Raw genomic sequence first — 21,808 nt, forward strand, 5'->3', positions numbered from 1 at the left:
CTTAGTTACCAGGTCATAAAATCACTTTAAAAAAAAAACTGAATATAGCCCCTTTTTATTTTCGGTTTTTTTTAAATTTTATTTATTTGTTCGTCGTTTCTTCTTTAATGTTCGAATGTAAAAAAATGTTTGTTCGTCTTTTATTTATTTATAATTAATTAAACAAATGATCACCCTTAAGTTGCCCTCCTTTAGTAGATATTTTTATTTTTATCGCCCAGATTAATTAATTTTGATCAATTATCGTTTGTTCAATAACTATTGGTGATTGTTCGATCATAAAAATAATTTAATTCCCAATTATTAATTATTTTATATCTAATAAGCAAACCATCACCTCACGCCTACATAGCGCACACAGCTTCACTCCTCGCGTTCCCGCCAAAAAGTCATACAATCCAAATGACAATCTAACATAGCTAATACATTTGATATTTTGTCTGTGTGCATAGATTATACACTTAATATTTGATCTGTGTGATTGATTTAAAACATTGTTTTGTTATTGAAGTTTTCAAATTTTCAACTAACCAAATATTGAAAATATAACGTAGTGATTATATACTCTTTGATTGAAAATAAGATGAGAATACTCATAAAGAAATATGCTACAATATCCAAAATTTTACTACCTAGACGAAATTTAGTCCGTTTCCTTTCAAATGATACGCAAAAAAAAACAGAAAATGAGACCGAAAAGATTGAAGAAGTAAAAAAAAGTAAGGTTAAAATTAATTAAGATGATGTACGAATTTACCCTCTTCTGTTTTAAATTTCTAAAATTTCTTAAATTTCTTCTTCTTTTAAATTTACTTGGTACTAGGAACGTGATGTTCGTTTTGTTACACACATTCTAAGTGCTTTTAGAATGTGTCCAACTAAACGAATTTTAAATCCGTTTATTACTTCTCAATTGTTGAGCTCTAGTGGTTGGTGGCCAAAATTATTGTACCTTAGGCCCTACTTCATTTCACGATACTATTCCTTTTTTTTAAAGGTATGGCCCTTGTCTTGTTTGTGTTGTTACAGTATATCCATTTAATCCTCGAAAATTACCTTTGCCTCCAATTTAAATTTTTAATTTTGCACTACTTGCTTTATAATTGCAAAAAAAGAAAATTGCTAATTTTATGTAATTACTGGAGCCAGGGAGACGTTTGCCCAGGCAGGTACCACCGCTCTGCTTATTTCTATGGTGAATTATAAATTGCATTAATAATAAAAAAAATCTCAATTATTCTCAAATTCCATAATTTTTAGATATCATAATAGATAAATTTGGAGCAGTCACAACATTGAACATAGACCGTCAAGTGACTCGCAACAGTCTAGACGAAGCCACCCTCAGGGAGATGGCTGCCGCAATAGATGACTTTGAGAAAGATAATCAAGCCAAAGTATTGGTTTTGAATGGTGAAGGAGGATCTTTCTGCTCTGGATTTGACATTGATGAAATTGGGGAGAAAGGCTACAACAGCTTAAAGGATGCTGCTGTATGTTGAAGATTTTTCTTTTGTGTTTTACAATTACACTCAATTTATATTTCACAATAAAAGCAGATTTTGAGATTAGATTTATAGATATTTAGAACTCCCGCTAACGTAAGATTTAAAACACAGGCACGTCTGTTACGTCGACCACTTTGTGATAAGCCAACAATAGCAGCCATCACTGGATATGCAGTTGCGGAAGGTTTTGAGCTGGCATTAGCTTGTGATCTACGAGTCATTGAAGATACTGCAGTATTAGGATGTCTTGGAAGAAGATTTGGTGAGTATTGAGTATAGTTAAATTGGTCCAGCTTATTTCAATCATAAAATAGCACACCTGAATTAGTCGGTAGTTGTGGCCTGAAAACATTATAAATGAGAAAATAAACTTGAAATTTCGAATAGAAAGGAGAAGGAAGATAGCATGCTTGATTTTTAAATTAATTTCATATAACAAGGAAGTTTGTGATCTTCATCACTTTTTGTAACCCTTGTCTGCCTTTTTCTTTTATGAGGCAATCTGTGCCCTGGTTCAAGAAAGATTTCAATTTTTAAATCTTTTGTCCCAATGTGGGCTATGTGATTTCTATAAGAACTGGTAATCATAACAACCAATGAGCTTGTCTGCTATCTATTGCTATGAATAATATGATATTTGCTTTTATTAGATTTCCAACTGCCCGATTTTGTTTGTAAAAGAGAGGTTTGTTTGTAATACAGGTCTTTTTTAATGAATCTTCTAGGAGTCCCACTAAGTCTGTACGGTGCAAGGCGTTTGACATCATTGATTGGATTGTCAAGAGCTCTCGATTTGATAATGACGGGGCGCCTAATCTCTGGAACTGATGCACAACAAATGGGCCTGGCTTGCAAACTTACTTCTACAGGAACCGGTGACTTTAATAATATTTGGTTTCCTCAGTGTTTACACATTAAAAATGACTTACTAAATAAATAAATAATTTAAATAAATCATAAATTCAAGGATAATACAAAGAAAAGTATTATTTTTTTAAAAAATAAATATATCTTGAAGTAAAATTTTACCTCAAAATTATCGATACAGTTCTGATAAGTACATTCACGAGTGTACCATGAGACTTCAGCCAGACTTCAGATTTCAATAATAAATTGCTAAAAATTTTTTTAGGACTTGGTGAATCTGTGAAGTTAGCCAAATCCTTGGCTAAGTTTCCCCAAAATGCATTAATAATGGACAAGTTAGCAGCAGTTAACTCTCAGTTGAATCCGAACAGTGAGGAAAGCATGAGGGACGAAGCAGTCATGACTAGTCTGTTAGGTAACGCTATACTGGATATCGAGGAAGGTGTCAAAAAGTTTCAAGGAGGTATTATATAGTCATTATTTAGATAACACTTTCATAAGGTTTTTTTTATTTATTTATGTAAAAACTTCAGCATGACAAATGCAAAAGCTTCCTTTGTAAACAAGTTTTTTAAAATATTTTTAGCTTTTTAGATATATGAGTCGTCTATTATCAAAGCCGGCAATCTGACTTTTGAACAATATTGGTAAATCAGAAAAACGAATTATTGACTTTGTATTCCATTGGCAGTCACAAAACTCTTCGGAACGACATCTTAGATAAATAACAGGTTAACTATTAACCTTTATTTAATGCAGGTTTTGAACCGTATTATTTGAAGGAGACGATTATATTCAAATCAATCTGTATTGACATATCAATAATTTTTTTTTGTCCAAATGCACAGATTGCCACCTTTGATAATAGACGACTCATATATATTATTTGTTTAGCTTTTAAGCATAGTTATTCTTGTTTCAGGTATAGGAAAGCATGGAAAGTTCTACAAATTATCAGAAGTACCATTAAAAGAATGGGAAATTGAAGAGAGCGTCGAAGAAGTCACAGTTCAGAAGATAAACGAAAGGAAAAATGAAAAGTCATAAATATTGCATAATAGTTGTTAAGCTGTTGTTTAATTTGAGGCTTTAATTAATTTTAATAAATATCTAGTCGTTCTCATTGCTGATTTTTTTAAAGTACGTATATATGTGGGATTGTAGGGTGAAATTTATTTGATTTTAACATTAGAATCTTTATTTAAAGAATAAAACATCGTAATTTCAATTCTTAGCATTGTAATTTCAAGTGACAGCTGATATGGGCACTCGTCTTCTTTTAAAATCTAGTGTGAATTAATTAAAATAATAATAATAATTAGTTAAAAAATACCCATTTTCCCAAATATATGTCATAAAAAAAACTGTTAAGAGGCCTTAAAGTACAACAAAAAAAGGAAAGTTTAGCTCAAGCGTCAAATTTTCAAATCTAGCAATGAGTTTTTATTATCTATGGTAAATCTAAGAAATATATCGTTTTTTTTTTGTTTATGCCCTTTGTATTTTTTTGGAAAATTTTCTGGATTGATTTAGTGTCATGTTTAAGGTTTTCAATAACCACTTTGAATCAACGGGCCTGGGGCTTGTTGCCCTTTAGGATTTGGGTGTTGCCCTTTGGCAATAATTGATAATCGTGAATGTCTATTCACGAGCAACGCCTATTTCTGCCGTGAAGCAGTAATGCGTTTCGGCTTGAAGGGTGGGGCAGTAACCACTTAACACCAAGTGAGCTGTGAGCTCGTCCACCTACATAAGCAATGAAAAAAAAAAGTGAATGTCAACACCAATAAAACTCATAAAATACAAATACATTTTATTTCTTATACAAAAACAATTTAAAACTGATCATCCTTGATGCCCTTCTCTGCTTGGTACTTGTAGTGGAGGTCGGAGCAATCCTCGTTGGAGATGTTGACCCAACCCTTGTCGTTGATGTGGTACACTCTTATGATCCCGCCAGAGTACGCGTCGCGGTGAGTAGCGTGGTAAATCGCACGTCGACCCAGCTCTATAATAAATGATAGAACTTACGGATAGCAGATGTAGTGGTAACAGCAGCTCTAAGGTCCTTAACAAACTCGAATGGTAAGAACACCCTAAACATTTTTGCTGCAGAACGGTACAAATCAAACTACAGCTGTCAGCATAAAAATGTATATCTATATATATAAAAATGAATTGCTGTTCGTTAGTCTCGCTAAAACTCGAGAACGGCTGGACCGATTTGACTAATTTTGGTCTTGAAATATTTGTAGAAGTCCAGAGAAGGTTTAAAAGGTGTATAAATATGAAAATGCTCGGAATTAAATAAAAATAACAATTTCGTTTTCCCTTTGATGTGTCCCCCATCGGACGGATTCCTTTTGTTTATTTTATACAAAAGCTTAGGTCTTTTATTTATCGATTGAGGTCAGCTAGTTATGAATAAAATAATACAAACCCTGTGCATCCTCATCTGACAGATCCCAGCTGTACCCAGAGTCAAGTACACCAAAAGCATACACAGAACCTGAGCCCACTGAGAACACCTTGCCCGGAGTGCGAGTACCTTCACTGTCTACATAGTATAGTTGTGCTCCCTGCATTAAATGAAAAATACTTATATATACTATGAGCAATCAATGATCAATAAATTTAATTAACAACTCCACCAAAAGTTTTTGACCCAATTAGACTCTATTTCAAAACATAAACATATTTTCAAAAATACTCTCTTATATAATTTGAAACTACAAAATACTTCTTAGGTATGCTTTTTTTTAAATTATAGATTGAAAAAACCGAAAGCTGGGAGTCTAAATTGCATAAAAAGCATATTATAAAAGATTGTATTGTCTTGTGAGCCTGTATGGGTAGGTACTATCACAGAACCTATTTCTGCTGTAAAGCAGTAATTAATTTCAGTTTGAAGAGTGAAGCAGCCATTAATAAAACAGATTTAGACCTCATGTCTCAAAGTGAGTTAGCAGCATTTATGGGCTTCATTAACTACTTAACATCGGGGCTTGTAGTGAATTTGTTCACTTGTCTCAACATAAAAATAAAAATGTCTTGCCAGGACTATTTAGGATGAATATGTTTGACAGAGTTAAGACGCAATGGGAAGATGAGAAGTTCATAATAGAGATCAATTTGGACAAATTTTCCCAATTCTTGGGGTAAAAAAAAACATATTCCTAATATCAATTTAGGGTTCAGCACTAGTACCTACTAGTGGCCTTTCTTATTAACTTACTCTCTTGTCAATACCAGCTAACATCATTCCCATGCTGAGGCCCATTCCTTTGTAGTTGTACACCATGTTAGCCATGAGTTTACTGGCTGCTGCCACAGAAATACGCTCCCTATTCCGAAGCTCATAGAGACGGCATTGCTTTGCAAGTACTCTGTCCCAGTAGACACAGTCTGCAGCACCACCAGCAAGAGTACCTGACAAACATTATTTTATTGTTCATTGTTTCAAGAATTTCATTGAATTCATGAGCAATCAAAAATGTTTTCAAAGCAAAAGATATTGAAAAAATTTATTATTTTACATTAAATTACTTATTTTACTTTAAATTTTTAAATTTACAATTTTTTTTATTTTTTTTTATTTTTTTTTTATTGCCCTTGTAGGCATACGAGCATACGGCCCACCTGATGGTGAGTGGTTACCGTCGCCCATGGATTTCAGCAATGCCAGGGGCAGAGCCAAGCCGCTGCCTACCGTAAAGTTTAATTTACTTTAAAATTAAAATTTAATTAATTAATTTTCTGGTTAGAATCTCATTTTCGTAACACTAAAACTCCATTATTTTTGTTTCTATGTAGGTAGACAGTTATGCTCTAGAAACTTGGTCTTTAATGCTTACCAAGCAAATAGTCGTTTATTTCTACTATTTTCTTCATGGATTGAGAACCAATAAATTGGCCACCTGTAGCTCGAGAGTCGACGGCTAATAAGACTCCTCCCTGAAATAATAATCTTTTACATCAGTAAGATATAAAATGAAAGAATGGTAGTATTTTTGTTAGCAAGTTTATATTTAACGAGAATTCTATAAATAAAATATATTTATATATATATGTGGTAATTTAAATTAATAATAGTTAATGTGAAAGTACTTCATATTAAATTATGAACTCACTTTGTATCGAAAACCAAGAGTGGTGGTGCCATGGTCAAACTGTATTTTGATTTCCTTTCCAGTCTCATCCTTTGTGTTGAAGTGTGCTAAGGTTTCAGCAGGCTGTAAAGTGTAATATATTTTAATTATTATTATTCAGAAAAAAATGTTTTATTCTTCTATTTAATTACATTACTTACATTCGCAAACGGGGGAGAAGCGAGCTGAGCGCTATTTACAAAGTTTTCACTGTAGCCGGTAATGTCATTATTGAATGATGCTAGAGAATCAACGGGTTTCAAGTTAATTTTTTCATTTAAACGGCAGAAATCGAGTAGAGCCATTTTTTGTTTAAAACTATTTTCAATAAAGTCTCGATGAATGAATGACAAGCGAAATTTTCGAAAACGCCGATTTGACAAACACAGCTATCGTTTGACACACCATAGATTATACACTTAATATATGTTTGACATTTGACAATTTCAAATTGACAGCAGCACAAGTGTGCTAAGCATAGACTACACATAATATTTGTGAGAAACATACATTTTCAATATGGAAACGAAGTCTTACATTTTTTTAATGATAGTAGACAACTGAGAAACAACATTTATTTTAAATACACCAAGGTAGTTTGAATTTTAAATATATGAATACAGAAAATTTAAAAACACTTCAAATCTCCCAATACAGCCTGGTAGAAAATGATCATATGAGAGCTATTCGTCGGTAGATGGCAGTCATAGATGAAATTTTGCATTTTTGCAAGATTGTATGGTTTTAAAACTGGAAATAAAAGCCAAAGATAATCTTGAAGTAGACAGGTAGAATAAGTGGATAGCTATAATGGAGGAAAGTGCGAATTATTGATAAAACTATGAGTATCCTTTTAAATTAAAAACCACACATGAGGTAAGCTAGTTTTATTTTGAATTATTTATTTTTATGGTTAGACAGGTGATCGAGCTCACGTCCGTATTGTTTATGATTAAGTCCTTTGCAATGTTTTTCTGTTCATACACATTTTGCTCCAGTAGGCCAAGTTTTCTAGATTTTAGAAAAGGCGAGCAAGTAATCGCACTCAATCATTTATGGAGGTTATTTATCTTTTACATTGATTACATCTTACTATACTAATCTATCTAAATTTCCATTGAAATGCATGAAATAAAAAAAAAAAAAGCCTAATACCAGTAATACTAGGTGAGGCATGAACTTTTGGCGATAACAACAGAGGAAAGATTTCATTACTAAAGATTACTGAGCGGGTGAAATTGCTTGGTAGACCGGCGATCCGAATGTAAGTGTTCGGAACCCGTATGCAATATAATGTAAAGGACAATGCCCAAAAGTGGGCCAACTTTATGTCAAAACTATTTGTACTTGAAAAACGATGCCTTATTTTTTTACGTTGTTTAGTTTATGTATCAACATTTCTTTCGCCCTGGAATTGTTTTACAAAAAAATAAAATACTTATTTGGTAACATCCCAAAACTTAGTGGCATAGTTTTTAAATTCGCCAATAGGCAAAGGGCTTAGCCCATACAGCCTTATAGTAAACCTATATGCTACCAAACGAAAGAGTTGTCTGTGACTTGAACAACAAATAAAATAAAAAAAACTAATGGTTATAATTCAGACTTTTTAGTTTATTTTTGTTCAATTCAATATTTATATATTGTAATAATAATTATTACTTAAAACCATGAGTTATTTTATTTATATTTTTAGATATTAATGATTCCATTAGTAAAAATCTCAATGGCCTACCATTACTCTACTATTCTTATTATATATGATCAGAGAGTTTTGGCAGCAACCCGAGTGAAGCGTCACGAGTCGTCGAAGTTTTATTTTAATGTTTTGTTAATAGTTTATTGTGATGTATTATATATAAATTGGGCGTTGTTTTGTGTATTAAACGTCAATAATCGTTGTTCACGATTATTGAGGCATTGGAATAAAACTGTGGCTAACATAGCGGTGACTGTTTTTTTTTTTCAAGATAAAAGGTCTGCCGAAATTCATGCTCACTCAATGAGCTATTCATCGAGTTGACGTCAAAACTCCCAAAAAGCAATAAAAAGAGGTACACCGGCTTTTTATTGACATAAAAAAATATAACTACGACAGACTAGGCTGTATAGGCTACGCTCTTTGCCTGCTTATTGGCGAATTTAAAAACAACAACAACATTAACGTTGTCGGCTTCCGGGTTTTCAAGGTGAATGAAGTTAGCCCCTCAAAAAATTTTATTTTCCCTTTTTTATACTTATTTTCTATTAATTCGTTTGTTCATCATTTGTTCATAATTATTCACTGTTAATAATTGTTTGTTCTGCATTTATTTATTTAAAAAAAATATTTAAAAATATACCTACAAGTTAGCCCCTCTAATGCAATTTTTAATATTTTTTCATCCTTAATGACTCGTAAATATTCATTTTCGATTGTTCTTATATAAAACACGTTTGTTCTCTTTCGAAATTACTCGTTTTTTGTTTAATTTACTATTTTTATTATTTGAATAAATGTATGCAAAATATGTGTACTGCGCATGCGTCAACTATAATGCCTAAACTTTCTACGCGGTTTTAATCGTGAAAAAAAAAACAAATATAAATCCTGTAGGAGCATTTAATTGGTATACTGTTTAATTAAAAAAATTAAAAAATAAATAAATGAAATAATGTGCATTGGCGTTAAGTTAGACCAAATACATTTTTTCCATCCTCCTACTTATCGTTATGAAGGTATAAAAAAGATAGGGAGTTCACATAGGTAATATAAACAAATAAGTAAATATATTCATTATTTATCTTTCAAGAGATAATATAGGTATACATTATAATAACTTTTTTACACAGTCGAAATTATATTCCTAACATTAGTAAAATAACATTTTAATACGATAGGTAAGAGGATGGAAAAAATGTATTTGGTCTAACTTAACGCCAATGCACATTATTTCATTTATTAATTTTTTAATTTTTTTAATTAAACTGTATACCAATTAATTGCTCCTTCAGGATTTATATTTGTTTTTTTTTTCACGATTAAAACCGCGTATAAAGTTTAGGCATTATAGTTGACGCATGCGCAGTACACATATTTTGTATACATTTATTCAACTAATAAAAATAGTAAATTAAACAAAAAACGAGTAATTTCGAAAGAGAACAAACGTGTTTTGTATAAGAACAATCGAAAATGAATATTTACGAGTCATTAAGGATGAAAAAATATTAAAAATTGCATTAGAGGGGCTAACTTGTAGGTATATTTTTAAATATTTTTTTTAAATAAATAAATGCAGAACAAACAATTATTAACAGTGAACAATCATGAACAAATGATGAACAAACGAATTAATAGAAAATAAGTATAAAATAGGAAAAAAAAATTTTTTTGAGGGGCTAACTTCATTCACCTGGGTTTTCATTTCATTTTATTATTATTATGAGGATATAATAATAATAAAATGTACGTAAGGGCTTATTTCTAGCAACATTAACCACAATTAACTTATTTAATATGTAAATAATGATAAAAGCGATTATTGATTTCGAAAAAAACAATTAACAACTTAATTTACTGGTGGTAGGACCTCTTGTGAGTCCGCACGGGTAGGTACCACCACCCTGCCTATTTCTTCCGTGAAGCAGTAATGCGTTTCGATTTGAAGGGTGGGGCAGCCGTTGTAACTATACTTGAGACCTTAGAACTTATATCTCAAAGTGGATGGCGCATTTACGTTGTAGATGTCTATGGGCTCCAGTAACCACTTAACAAAAGGTGGCCTGTGAGCTCGTCCATCCATCTAAGAAAAAAAATATACATAATATATTGCTGTTAAGAAGATAACACTAGATTTGTGGAGACAATGCTTACTGTATAGATCAGTCTTTTAGGTTATGTTTTGTTTTAGAACCTTATTATTATTCATTTATGAAACTAGGATGTGTACATTTGTTTTATTTCAGGGTGTATTTTTTTTATTGCCCTTGTAGGCAGACGAGCATACGGCCCACCTGATGGTGAATGGTTACCGTCGCCCATGGACTTTAGCAATGCCAGGGGGAGAGCCAAGCAGCTGCCTACCGCTTTATACTCTCCACAAGCCTTGTTTGAAGAAGGACATGTCATAGCGCTCGGGAAACACCGTGGATGGGAGCTCATTCCATAGCCGGATGGTACGTGGCAAGAAAGACCTCTGGAAACGCACTGTCGATGAACACAGCGGTATCAGATAATATGGATGAACTCTGCTCCGATGGCGGGAGGTGCGATGAAAACAAGGAGATGAGGGATCATCTGTGTATTATGCGATTGGGCATTATTTATCAGGGAATTTAAGTAAAATGTTTACGGCATTGTTTTCTCAGTGTGCGGTTTTTTCCCCTACCTATGCTGATAGCCTTTGAGGCTGATAGCCTTGAGAGGCAATTTCACCATCACCTTGACGCGAAGGTGAGCTCATGGGGCTCAAATCGGAGCATTGTTAACACTGGTCCTAGCAAGAGCAGTGCAGAATCTACCACCGGATCGGAAACGCGACCCACTGAGAAAATCCGGCGAGAAACTCAGTGGGCTGTGTCTGATGGTTAAATTACTCGTCGAGCCCGTCATCGCAAGCGACGGGTTCGGCGAGCACGGTGACCGGTAGTGTGCGGTGACGCTTGAACCCTGAACAAATAGGATGTATGCGTTGACCTGTTATCTTTGAAATGCAATTAATTATATTTTATTACTTGCAATTAAATGTTTTCCGAGTAATTTTAAAACTAATTGAATAATAATTTGTTGCTATAAAACAAAATAGTGATGAAAGCATAGATAGCATAGACGTGGGCGATGGTTTATCATTTATACGTGTGATGTAGATTAGTACCTATGTAATTATCATAATATTAATTCTAATAATTTGTATTCTAACGACAATGAACTCTAGCATATATTAAGTGTATAATCTATGACTCTAGCGTTATTTAGCTTCTTCTCCAAGTAGGCGATCTTTGTAATTATTTATTTATTTATTAGGCACATGACACATTACAAGCTAAAAAGGTACATAATAATTAACCAAAAAATCTTTAACATTGATTAAAAACAATAAAAGGTTAGTAATCTCGAGCTTATTTTGTTCGTCCCACAATTTCCTACGAGAAATAAGTTGACATGAACATAGAAAAAACAAATATGAAACATCAGAAATTGTACAAATGGTTAAATAAACGCAAAGTCTGAACCGAATAACTCGGTTTTGAATTATATTTATAACTAGCGATCCGCCCTCGCTTCGCTTCGGAAACATTATATTTTATTATTGATAGCGATGTTACCCGCGGTTATTGTCGTACCGCGGGGTGAATCTAGTCTAAAAAAGTTACTCCTTATATCATCAGCTACCTATCAGTGAAAGTCTCGTTAAAATCGGTCCAGCCGTTCCAGAGATTAGCCGGAACAAATGGACAGACAGACAAAAATTGTAAAAAAATGTTATTTTGGTGTAGGTATGTTTTTTTTTTTTTTTTTTTATTGCCTTTGTAGGCAGACGGGCATACGGCCCACCTGATGGTGAGTGGTTACCGTCGCCCATGGACTTCAGCAATGCCAGGGGCAGAGCCAAGCCGCTGCCTACAAAATGTACCGTATGCGTGTAGTAAAAAGCAGTTATTTCAATATTACAAGCAGACACTCCAATTTTATTTATATGTACCTATAGATTACGTTTAGTTAGAATAGGCTAAAATTAGAACTAAGATTACAACGTCAAAATATTGATTAAATACTTGGTACATATGTATGTACATATTTACAATATGGTACATAGTAATGGATAGTTAACATACTTAAGTAAAATAAAAATAAATTATAAAAAATATTGACGTTAAATGATTATGACAGTTTCTATCTACGCAACGGAATCATCTTTCATGTGATTTTTTTAATTCAAGAAGTCCGATCTATTTGAAAATTTTCAAAAGTATCAAAGACAATGTAATGTAAATATTTGATGATAAGTTTACTTCAGCTTGTCATTGAAACCTGTGTTATTGTTTTTAAACGATTAATGGTGTAGGCTCTGATAGATCATAGATAATTCGTTAAAAAACTAAAATACTTTTTAAATGGCGGCGTGTTTTATTTGCATATGTCGGCAGAGGGGTTTGGGCTCATTCGGTGTCAGTGGTGCTCGTAAATACCTACGCAACTTTGAGGGACGATTGAAGTCCTAATTAAAATTACAGAATACATTTCTAAATTTAAAAAAAAGAGTATGTAATAATATTTATGTTTATATCTGACTCTGTGATACCATACATGTTCAATATTTGATACCTTCTCCTGAGTCACGAACTTTAGTCCGAATCAAAGGGTACACTATCCTTAAATCTTCAACTTTGAGATATTAATGCTATAATTTCTCTTGACCGTTTCGGTAACGAAAAAAAAAAAGAATCATTTAGAAACTTGGGTCGTACGTTTTGGTTTCGCCCTCCCACACATCACGTTACACGTCATAATATTGAAGAGATCGTGAACGACTTAGTGAAACGAGTCACGAGTATAACTAAAGTGCATATTAGCTGACCTAGCCCGAACGAATGATAGCCCCGAAATTCAATAATTGCAAGTTACGTCAGTCGATCGTCACACCGTATTGTAAGATGCGGTTTTATGCGAAAAGACGTGCCGGTTTGCGAATTGTTATTGTTTTTTGTTTATTTATTGCCTTGATGGATGGACGAGCTCACGGCCCATCTGGTATTAAGTGGTTACCGGAGCTCATAGACATCTACAACGTAAATGCCGCCACCCACCTTGAGATATGAGTTCTAAGGTCTCAGTGTCGGCCAGTGCTATTCAAATTTTCGGCAATAATGTACAATGGTAAGCGATTTAATAGATTCGTTATTATGTTTTATTTATTAATTTGACATCATCATAATATCACTTCTGTAATAATGAATAGGTTATGTATCATTAAAACATAAACATTAAATCCGGTGTGGTAGTTTATTCAATTATTTTCTGTCCGTTTGATGGCTCATCGGAATTATTGAACGCTTTTCTCAATTTACAAGTGTTTTTGAAATGGAAAATAAAATTTTAATCGACTCTAAATAAGGAGTCAGTTCTCAATATGACTTTTTTTCGACTGTTACAAAATTTAAAAAGAAAAAAACATACCTAACAATATTAACATAATAATATGTTTATTAAATGGACGAAAATGGCTGTTCGTGTGATATAAATAAATAAAAAAAATCTGAATGAAAAAAAAAAACAAAAAAAAATCGGTAAGTTCGCTTACGGTGTGAACTGAGGACAATTTGGCGAGATAAACGAATACCTCGCAATGCGTCAGAAGTTTTAGGGCTTGTATCAGTCGGTTCCCATAGGAAACTGTCGAGACTTGTGCTTTGTCACGCGATCTGATTCTTCGGGAGACCAGGCGCAGGGTGGCCAGCGTTTTAAACGCTTCGAGGATATGTTTTAAGCTTTTAATAATTACGATTGTTACACCGTGAGATAAACGGAATCTGCGATTGTTTTCCCAATAGAACAATTTTCGAAGTTTATAATTAAAATCGATCTAAGTCCGATCTTGATTCGCTTTCATAGAGCTTTCATAAAGTTAAATGAATCAAATCTGAAGTAGCTGAAATGTAGCAATGCTTTTAATGATTTTGTCGGAGATTTCTTATAAAAGAGTTTACTGCCTAATTGATGTGCTTTCCAGGAATGTTGTTCAAGAGTCAGTTGCATTTGCGATTCTTTTTATTCCTCTACCTTTTCGCTGGTAGTTTAAGAGCCTATTCCAGCTGAAGTGAGGTTCCAGAGTAGGTGGGGTTACCGGATCAACCTGAGAGAATTTTCTAACACTAGTCCAAACGCAGAATCTACCACCGGATCGGAATCGCGTACCACAGACAAGATCCGGCGAGAAACTCAGTGGGCTGTGTCTATGGGTTAGATCGCTCGTCGCGGTCGGATAAGTAGTTTGCGACTCAATTATGACTAATTTACACATCGAAGGTTTCTTATTGTACTAGATGAATGAACAATCTCGTGGCCAATCTGATGCTACACGATTTACCGAAGCCCATTATCACAACATCAAGGTAGCCTTCGACCTGGAGAAATTAAGTCCAAGTTGTAATTTTTATCCCTGGGCTTAGTGCGAGCTTTTTAACGTTCTCGATCGCGTAAAAGTTAACGTTGGAACAAAAGTTTCAACTCCATACAAATTAGAGTTAACTTTTACGCTATCGAGAACGTTAAAAAATTCGCAATAAGCACACCTATCTTCTTGTATGTCCCACCTTCCAAGCCGTAATATGGTTCGCGGTAGAAATAAGATGGTTGTACTAGCGCGGGTTTCCAATACCTACGCCCTACAAAGAATTACGCAAGCTTATAAATTTTGCAGATTTTATAGTGGAAGTAAATGATATATCCTTATAAAAAAATTGGTATTTGCCTTCGGGATTCGAAAACCGGCATCATGAGCATCGGGCGATACTATTGTCCGTAAGTTTTCTAAACACTATTACATGTCCTTTCAAACGTGGCTTGGTAGCATTAGGGGTAGATATCGAGTAGATTGCACTGCTTGTTCATAAGCGAAATTGACCAATCTCCATTTCCTAGGCCGCATTCACGTCTGCCTTTGTAGGCAATAAAAAAAATCTGTGTGAATATGCACTTGGAAAGTGGTGCGAAAAAAATAATATTAAATTTATGAATAAAATTATTCCTATTTCAAACAATTCACTAGAGTGTAATTAACCTTTGGCTAATTGTTATTAGTCGAAAATAATACTGAAATAGTAGAATCTCAATTTAAAAAAAAATGGTCACACCGCATTTCGATAACGTGTCGTTGTTTCAGCCCGCGGCCTCACACCCGAAGCTCACAAATTCCACAGGCATTTTATAATGACCACAAACTGTACCGTACTTCACATAATTTCATTTTGACAATAAAATCGTCTTAAATTGTTTTGAACGTAATCTTATTATGATTAGGTACGATAATAAACGTTCCACATTGAACGGCCCGAAGCTAGCCCTCTATTCCGTGTTGTGGTTACAAAAAGGGAATTTAACTAAGAGGATGTGGTATCAATATCACCAGCTAGATCAACGAGGAGAACCGAAATTTTACAAGTACTCTTTTATAATTATAGAAGATTTCGCGCCGGCTTCTGTGTTTCTTTCTTGAGAGGCTATTTCAGCTTCGCCTTAACGTGTAGGGCTCAAACCGGAGGCTTCCGTTTTAAACGGCTACCGAAGTCCGTAATTGCCGCCACCCGTCCTCGATAGTAAAATTCTATGCGACTATTCAATACTTTACCCATATAAAAAATTTTGATTTTGATCACTCACGGCAGAAATATACCGGTAGTGGTATCTACCAGTGTGGGATTAGAATACCTACGTTCCAGCATCAGTATTACCAGAACTACATTTTTGGTAATTCGATAAATGAAAGACAATATTATGCTATTAAGCATTCACCCGCAATACAGTGTACTCTGAAAAAACGATATTCTACTGTCGTTGGAATTAATCACAATTCCACAACAATTACTTAAAATCTAACAAAACTATTTACAGCTGATCATAAATTTAAACAAGCACCTGTTAAAAATCATTCGGACCTTCTCTAGTCAGATTATTTTCGTTGCAGCAAAAAACGATAATAACAATAAGTTAAATCTCAAATAACCCCCGTGCTGCCAGAGCGCATGATAAATTTCTACCATAATGATCGTGCCGTTTAAATTTTATTATTCTTAGATCAACAGTTTCATTAGCGTATCATGTCATTGTGTTTTATTGTATTGTAAATAACTTAATGCGTTTTGCTATTAATATATAATAGAAGGCTATAAATTTCGCGACGAAAAACGCGTTCTTGAATAATAAGCATATTTCAGAACACAGACGTTATCATATTGCTATTTTGTTTGCGGTGATTATTTCCATAAAAAAAACTGAATGTCTCTTTCGATAGACGGCTTTAAGATTAAATTAATTCGAATATCTACTTGGGAATCTAAAGTGTCAAATCATTTCACAATTCATTCTGCCTCAACATTTACCTATGTATAACGTCGCCATATTTTATAAATAAATACATATATACTTGCATATATACGTCGGGGTAAGATGTAATATTTAAGTGCAAAATAAAAAATATGGTTTAAAAAATTACTTGAAAAAAATTATTATGGTATCTTACCCTCACTGACATCTTAATTCTTACACCAACTTGCCCTTATAATAATATTTATAAATAATAGCTGACCCGGCAGACTTCGTAGTGCCTCAATCGATAGAAAGAAAGATCTAACCTATTGTATAAAATAAACTTAAAACAAACAAAAGGAATCCGTCCGACGGGGGACAAAGGTCAAAGGAAATCAAAATTGTTATTTTTATTTAATTCCGAGCATTTTCATATTTATCTACCTTTTAAACCTTCTCTGGACTTCCACGAATAATTCAAGACCAAAATTGGCCAAATCGGTCTAGCCGTTCTCGAGTTTTAGCGAGACTAACGAATAGCAATTCATTTTTATATACATAATAATATATAAATAGATAGATAGATTTCGCAACAAAAAACTACTTTTCTACAGCAAAATCAGAGTTACATTAGTATGTATTTTGTAATACAATAAGGATTTGGGAACAGATAAATGAAAGCGGGACATTTTTGTTCTCGTTGGAGACAGCGGGACGGACAGCCTGAAAGCGGGACAATCCCGCCCAAAGCGGGACGTATGGTCACGTTAAGTATGTACAAACTAACATATGAGTCGACTATTATCAAAGCCGGCAATGTGACTTTTGGACAATTATTGGTAAATCAGAAAAACGAATTATTGACTTTGTATTCCATTGGCAGTCACAAAACTCTTCTGAACGACATCTTAGATAAATAACAGGTTAAGTATTAACCTTTATTTAATGCAGGTTTTGAACCGTATTCTTTGAAGGAGACGATTATATTCAAATCAATCTGTATTGACATATCAATAACATTTTTTTGTCCAAATGCACAGATTGCCACCTTTGATAATAGACGACTCATATATGTAAACTAATCATAAAAGGAAATTAACTTGGAGTCGTTGTGGCCTGAAGGGTAAAACGTCCGGTGCATTCGTATGTAGCGATGCACCGGTGTTCGAATCCCGCAGGCGGGTACCAATTTTTCTAATGAAATACGTACTCAACAAATGTTCACGATTGACTTCCAGGGTGAAGGAATAACATCGTGTAATAAAAATCAAATCCGCAAAAATTATAATTAGCGTAATTACTGGTGGTAGGACCTCTTATTTCTGCCGTGAAGCAGTAATGCGTTTCGGTTTGAAGGGTGGGGCAGCCGTTGTGACTATACTGAGACCTTAGAACTTATATCTCAAGGTGTGTGGCGCATTTACATTGTAGATGTCTATGGGCTCCAGTAACCACTTAACACCAGGTGGGCTGTGAGCTCGTCCACACATCTAAGCAATAAAAAAAAATCTACATTATCTCTTTGTACCCTTTAAAAATACCTTCTGGACACTTTCAATCTTCTACATATCTGTTTTTAAGTCACATGCAACAGTTGCATATTTACCGCAAACTTACCCCTGATATGCAGTTTTCCCGGGGTTACGGGGTCACCATAGACAAGGCTTGTGACATACCAATTTATAACGAGACGGTGGTATTTGCACTTAAGAAAGGCCACTGAGAGCACGTTTTAAAAGTAAGAAATTTTTGTGATAGCTTACGTTTTAAAGCGGACTTATTATCGAAGTCCTCGACAAATTGACTGTCGCGAATTTCATGTCATACCGACAGTTACCACCGGTGAGCTTATTACCACTTCCCGGTAGATTTGCCTTTGCGTCATGCCAAAACAAATCACGTAACTATAAATACACCTTCATGATTATAGTAATAAATTATTTAAAAACGTTTTGATTCTATCCAGGTGAAGAGCACCGACATATAAACATTGTATTTGTTAGAACGAGACGTAAAATATGATGTTGTCCGATGTGAAATACGGTGTAATGTTGCATACTCCTTATTAATATTCGAATATAAAGAATGTTACCATATGCCCTAGAGGGAGGGGATATTTTATTATAGTGATGTGCTTCGGATTATCGATCGATATTTGTTTTTTGTTTCCAATATTACTAACATTAATTCTAACATATTAGGACCTTGAATAAGTTATTGCTGTTGCTTTTTTTAAATAAAAGCTTTATTTAAATTAAAAGGAACAAAAACAGTTTCTCCCATCTTTCTGGTAGTATATGAATTCCGCGTCGGAAAAACGACGTCTTTTGAAGCTATCCAAGAATCAATAATTTTTTTAACTTCTTTATAGGAATGAAAGTGCACGATGCACGGGGGTCCGAATACCAATTTTTATAAGGAAATACGTACTCAACAAATGTTCACGATTGACTTCCATGGTGAAGGAATAACATCGTGTAATAAAAATTAAACCCGCAAATTTATAATTTGCGTAATTACTGGTGGTAGGACCTCCTGTAAGTCCGCACGGGTAGGTACCACCACCCTGTCTATTTCTGCCGCGAAGCAGTAATGCGTTTCGTTTGGAGGGTGGGGCAGCCGTTGAAACTATACTTGAGACCTCAGAACTTATATCTCAAGGTGGGTGGCGCATTTACGTTGTAGATGTCTATGGGCTAAAAGTTACCACTTAAAACCAGGTGGGCTGTGAGCTCGTCCACTCATCTAAACAGAAAAAAAGCACAAATTCCGAACAACAATGTTGGGACCGGCGTTGGTCTACCGAGTAATTTCATCTCAGCAATTTCAGAGGATTTTTATTCGATGGAACATCTTCTCTTTGTTGATGAATCCAAAAAAGTGAAGCAAAACGACAAGTCAGTAAGGTTTTCTAGACTGTGTGTAATACAATGATTCATTACGATTCTTTCAACATAAATTTCACTTGTCTAATATTTTTCTTATAACAGCTATCTGTATTATGTGAACTGTTCACAAATGAAGCGAAGAATCGTTCTTAGTTTAGTTCATTCACGCAAGGATGCAACTCAGTGCTTAGTGTGTATAATTACTAGATTTGTGGGTGAACTTCGTTCTGAAGTTCTTGATCAAGACGACAAAAAGGATAATGGAAACCTCAAGAAAGACATCGAGAAACTGGTCGAGTTGGTATTATGGGTCATTTGTGGATCTGTTATTAATCTAATAATTATATGATTGTAAGTTTCTGTAATAAGCAGTTTAGTATTGATGAAAATCATCACATGTTACTTACTGGTCGTATTCTAAGTATTCTTATTAATATTCTTAAGATGCCGATTATCGATAAACTGGTCTTCACTAAAGGCTATGGTCGCGATGGTGAACGATAGTAGTGTCCACGCCGCGGGCTGCGTGCGCGCCACCCTTTCATTTTCTAATTATATAACTGGCAACCCAGGCCCGTGCACGACCAATTACTGACGACTTCTACAGATTTGAATTTAGAATTATCGAACATTATGCTTTTGACGTTCACGTATGACGGACGTGTGGGTCGTTATTTCTTTTTGATTAAATAAAATAAAAAAGACTTACTGTAATTTTTGGTCACGCGCTTTGTAATGATATGTTATTCGGGAGGCTTTCACGTGCTTGGCAGAAAAACGTAATAATTTTAAATTTAATTACTTAATTATGTCTTATTATTTGTAATCGGTTTCAACGAATATGATTAAATGTAGGTACGCTTAAACATAAAATAAATAATATAGGTCCCCAACGCTGTGCTTAAAAATCTCCAGTTTTTTTTGTAAAGTCCTTTTTTTAATTACTTAATCAACTAAAAGCATTTATTACAAACATCCTACGGACAGGTGGACAGGTGGAGTGCTCTGAGGAAATGTTTGAGATGATACCATCATCTCGTTTTTACCATCGCACCGCCCGCCACCGGAGTAGAGTTCATCCATACTACCTGGAGCCACTGCGGTCATCCACAGTGCGTTTCCAGAGATCTTTTTTGCCGCGTACCATGCGGCTTTCGAATGAGCTCCCCTCCACGGTGTTTCTCGAGCGCTATGACATGTCCTTCTTCAAACGAGGCTTGTGGAGAGTATTAAACGGTAGGCAGCGGCTTGGCTCTACCCCTGGCATTGCTGACGTCCATGAGCGACGGTAACCACTCATCATCAGGTGGGCCGTATGCTCGTCTACTTACACGGGCAATAAAAAAAAAACACCTAATTTCTACACTAATGTGTACTTAGCCTCAGTTCACTAATGACTTGCAAAATGAAATAACATCTATACTAATATTATAAAGAGGAAAGATTTGTTTGTTTGTTTGTTTCGAATAGGCTCCAAAACTAATGGACCGATTTGAAAAATTCTTTTTCCATTAGAAGCCGACATTGTTCCTGGTGAACATAGGCTACTTTTTTTAATTTTTTTATTTATTTTTTATTTTTGGTTTCATGTGTGTTTTAATGTTTCCGAAGCGAAGCGAGGGCGGGTCGCTAGTTGTGTAATATCAATACAATGTTTATTGTAAATTTAATAGAATAAACATAGAATAAAATTATAATATATAAAACGAAATGAGCATTGCATGTAATTTAATTTTTAAATGTACACTTATGTATATTTACTATAGGTTGATTTATGTTCAGTATTTTGAACTTTTACCAATTGTTTATATTCTTCAAAAGTTTGACCTTTTACGTGTTGTTTTTGCGCTATTTAAAGGATAAATAACATAAAATCGTTCAAACTAAATCTGTTTTTTTTTTATTGCTTTGATAGGTGGACAAGTGCACAGCCCACCTGGTGTTAAGTAGTTACTGGAGCCCATAGACATCCACAATGTAAATGCGCCACCCACCTTGAGATATAAGTTCTAAGGTCTCAGTATAGTTACAACGGCTGCCCCACCCTTCAAACCGAAACGCATTACTGCTTCACGGCAGAAATAGGCAGGGCGGTGATACCCACCCGCGCGGACTCACAAGAGGTCCTACCACCAGTAATTACGCAAATTATAATTTTGCGGGTTTCATTTTTATTACACGATGTTATTCCTTCACCGTGGAAGTCAATCGTGAACATTTGTTGAGTACGTATTTCATTAGAAAAATTGGTACACCCGCCTGAGATTCGAACATCGGTGCATCGCTCAACAGCACCGGACGTCTTATCCGTTAGGCCACGACGACTTAAAAGAGAATAATGGAAGTATGTAATTGAAGTCGTCGTGGCCTAAAGGATAAGACGTCGTGATA

General features: G+C 34.5%; 2 protein-coding genes across 2 annotated transcripts; one reads left to right on the forward strand and one right to left on the reverse strand.

The window, feature by feature from the left end:
* Nucleotides 1-470: 470 nt before the first annotated feature.
* On the forward strand, nucleotides 471-4,182 carry LOC114250722 (uncharacterized). Its single transcript, XM_028184709.2, has 6 exons — nucleotides 471-719; nucleotides 1,261-1,493; nucleotides 1,620-1,770; nucleotides 2,234-2,383; nucleotides 2,641-2,838; nucleotides 3,298-4,182. Exons 1-6 carry the CDS (start codon nucleotides 584-586, stop codon nucleotides 3,420-3,422), a joined length of 993 nt encoding a protein of 330 aa, XP_028040510.2. The 5' UTR covers nucleotides 471-583; the 3' UTR covers nucleotides 3,423-4,182.
* Prosbeta5 (Proteasome beta5 subunit) lies at nucleotides 4,177-6,937 on the reverse strand. The gene is made up of 6 exons (XM_028184708.2): nucleotides 6,685-6,937; nucleotides 6,506-6,607; nucleotides 6,230-6,329; nucleotides 5,611-5,804; nucleotides 4,816-4,954; nucleotides 4,177-4,383 (listed from the first exon to the last, which is right to left on the reverse strand). The coding sequence occupies exons 1-6, from the start codon at nucleotides 6,826-6,828 to the stop codon at nucleotides 4,211-4,213; spliced, it is 852 nt and encodes a 283-aa protein (XP_028040509.1). The 5' UTR covers nucleotides 6,829-6,937; the 3' UTR covers nucleotides 4,177-4,210.
* Nucleotides 6,938-21,808: the final 14,871 nt, after the last annotated feature.

Source organism: Bombyx mandarina, chromosome 20 (genome assembly GCF_030267445.1).
Source record: "Bombyx mandarina strain Sakado chromosome 20, ASM3026744v2".
Taxonomy (NCBI): Eukaryota; Metazoa; Arthropoda; class Insecta; order Lepidoptera; family Bombycidae; genus Bombyx; species Bombyx mandarina.

What these genes read in the sequence shown, in the direction of transcription:
- LOC114250722 (XM_028184709.2), top strand. Translation starts at nt 584, where the DNA reads ATGAGAATACTCATAAAGAAATATGCTACAATATCCAAAATTTTACTA. An exon ending in ACAGCTTAAAGGATGCTGCT is followed by an intron (nt 1,494 to 1,619) that starts GTATGTTGAAGA and finishes TTTAAAACACAG; the next exon opens with GCACGTCTGTTACGTCGACC. An exon ending in TGTCAAAAAGTTTCAAGGAG is followed by an intron (nt 2,839 to 3,297) that starts GTATTATATAGT and finishes TTCTTGTTTCAG; the next exon opens with GTATAGGAAAGCATGGAAAG.
- Prosbeta5 (XM_028184708.2), bottom strand. Translation starts at nt 6,828, where the DNA reads ATGGCTCTACTCGATTTCTGCCGTTTAAATGAAAAAATTAACTTGAAA. An exon ending in CTCTTGGTTTTCGATACAAA is followed by an intron (nt 6,330 to 6,505) that starts GTGAGTTCATAA and finishes TTATTATTTCAG; the next exon opens with GGAGGAGTCTTATTAGCCGT. An exon ending in GTCAGATGAGGATGCACAGG is followed by an intron (nt 4,384 to 4,815) that starts GTTTGTATTATT and finishes CATTTATTATAG; the next exon opens with AGCTGGGTCGACGTGCGATT.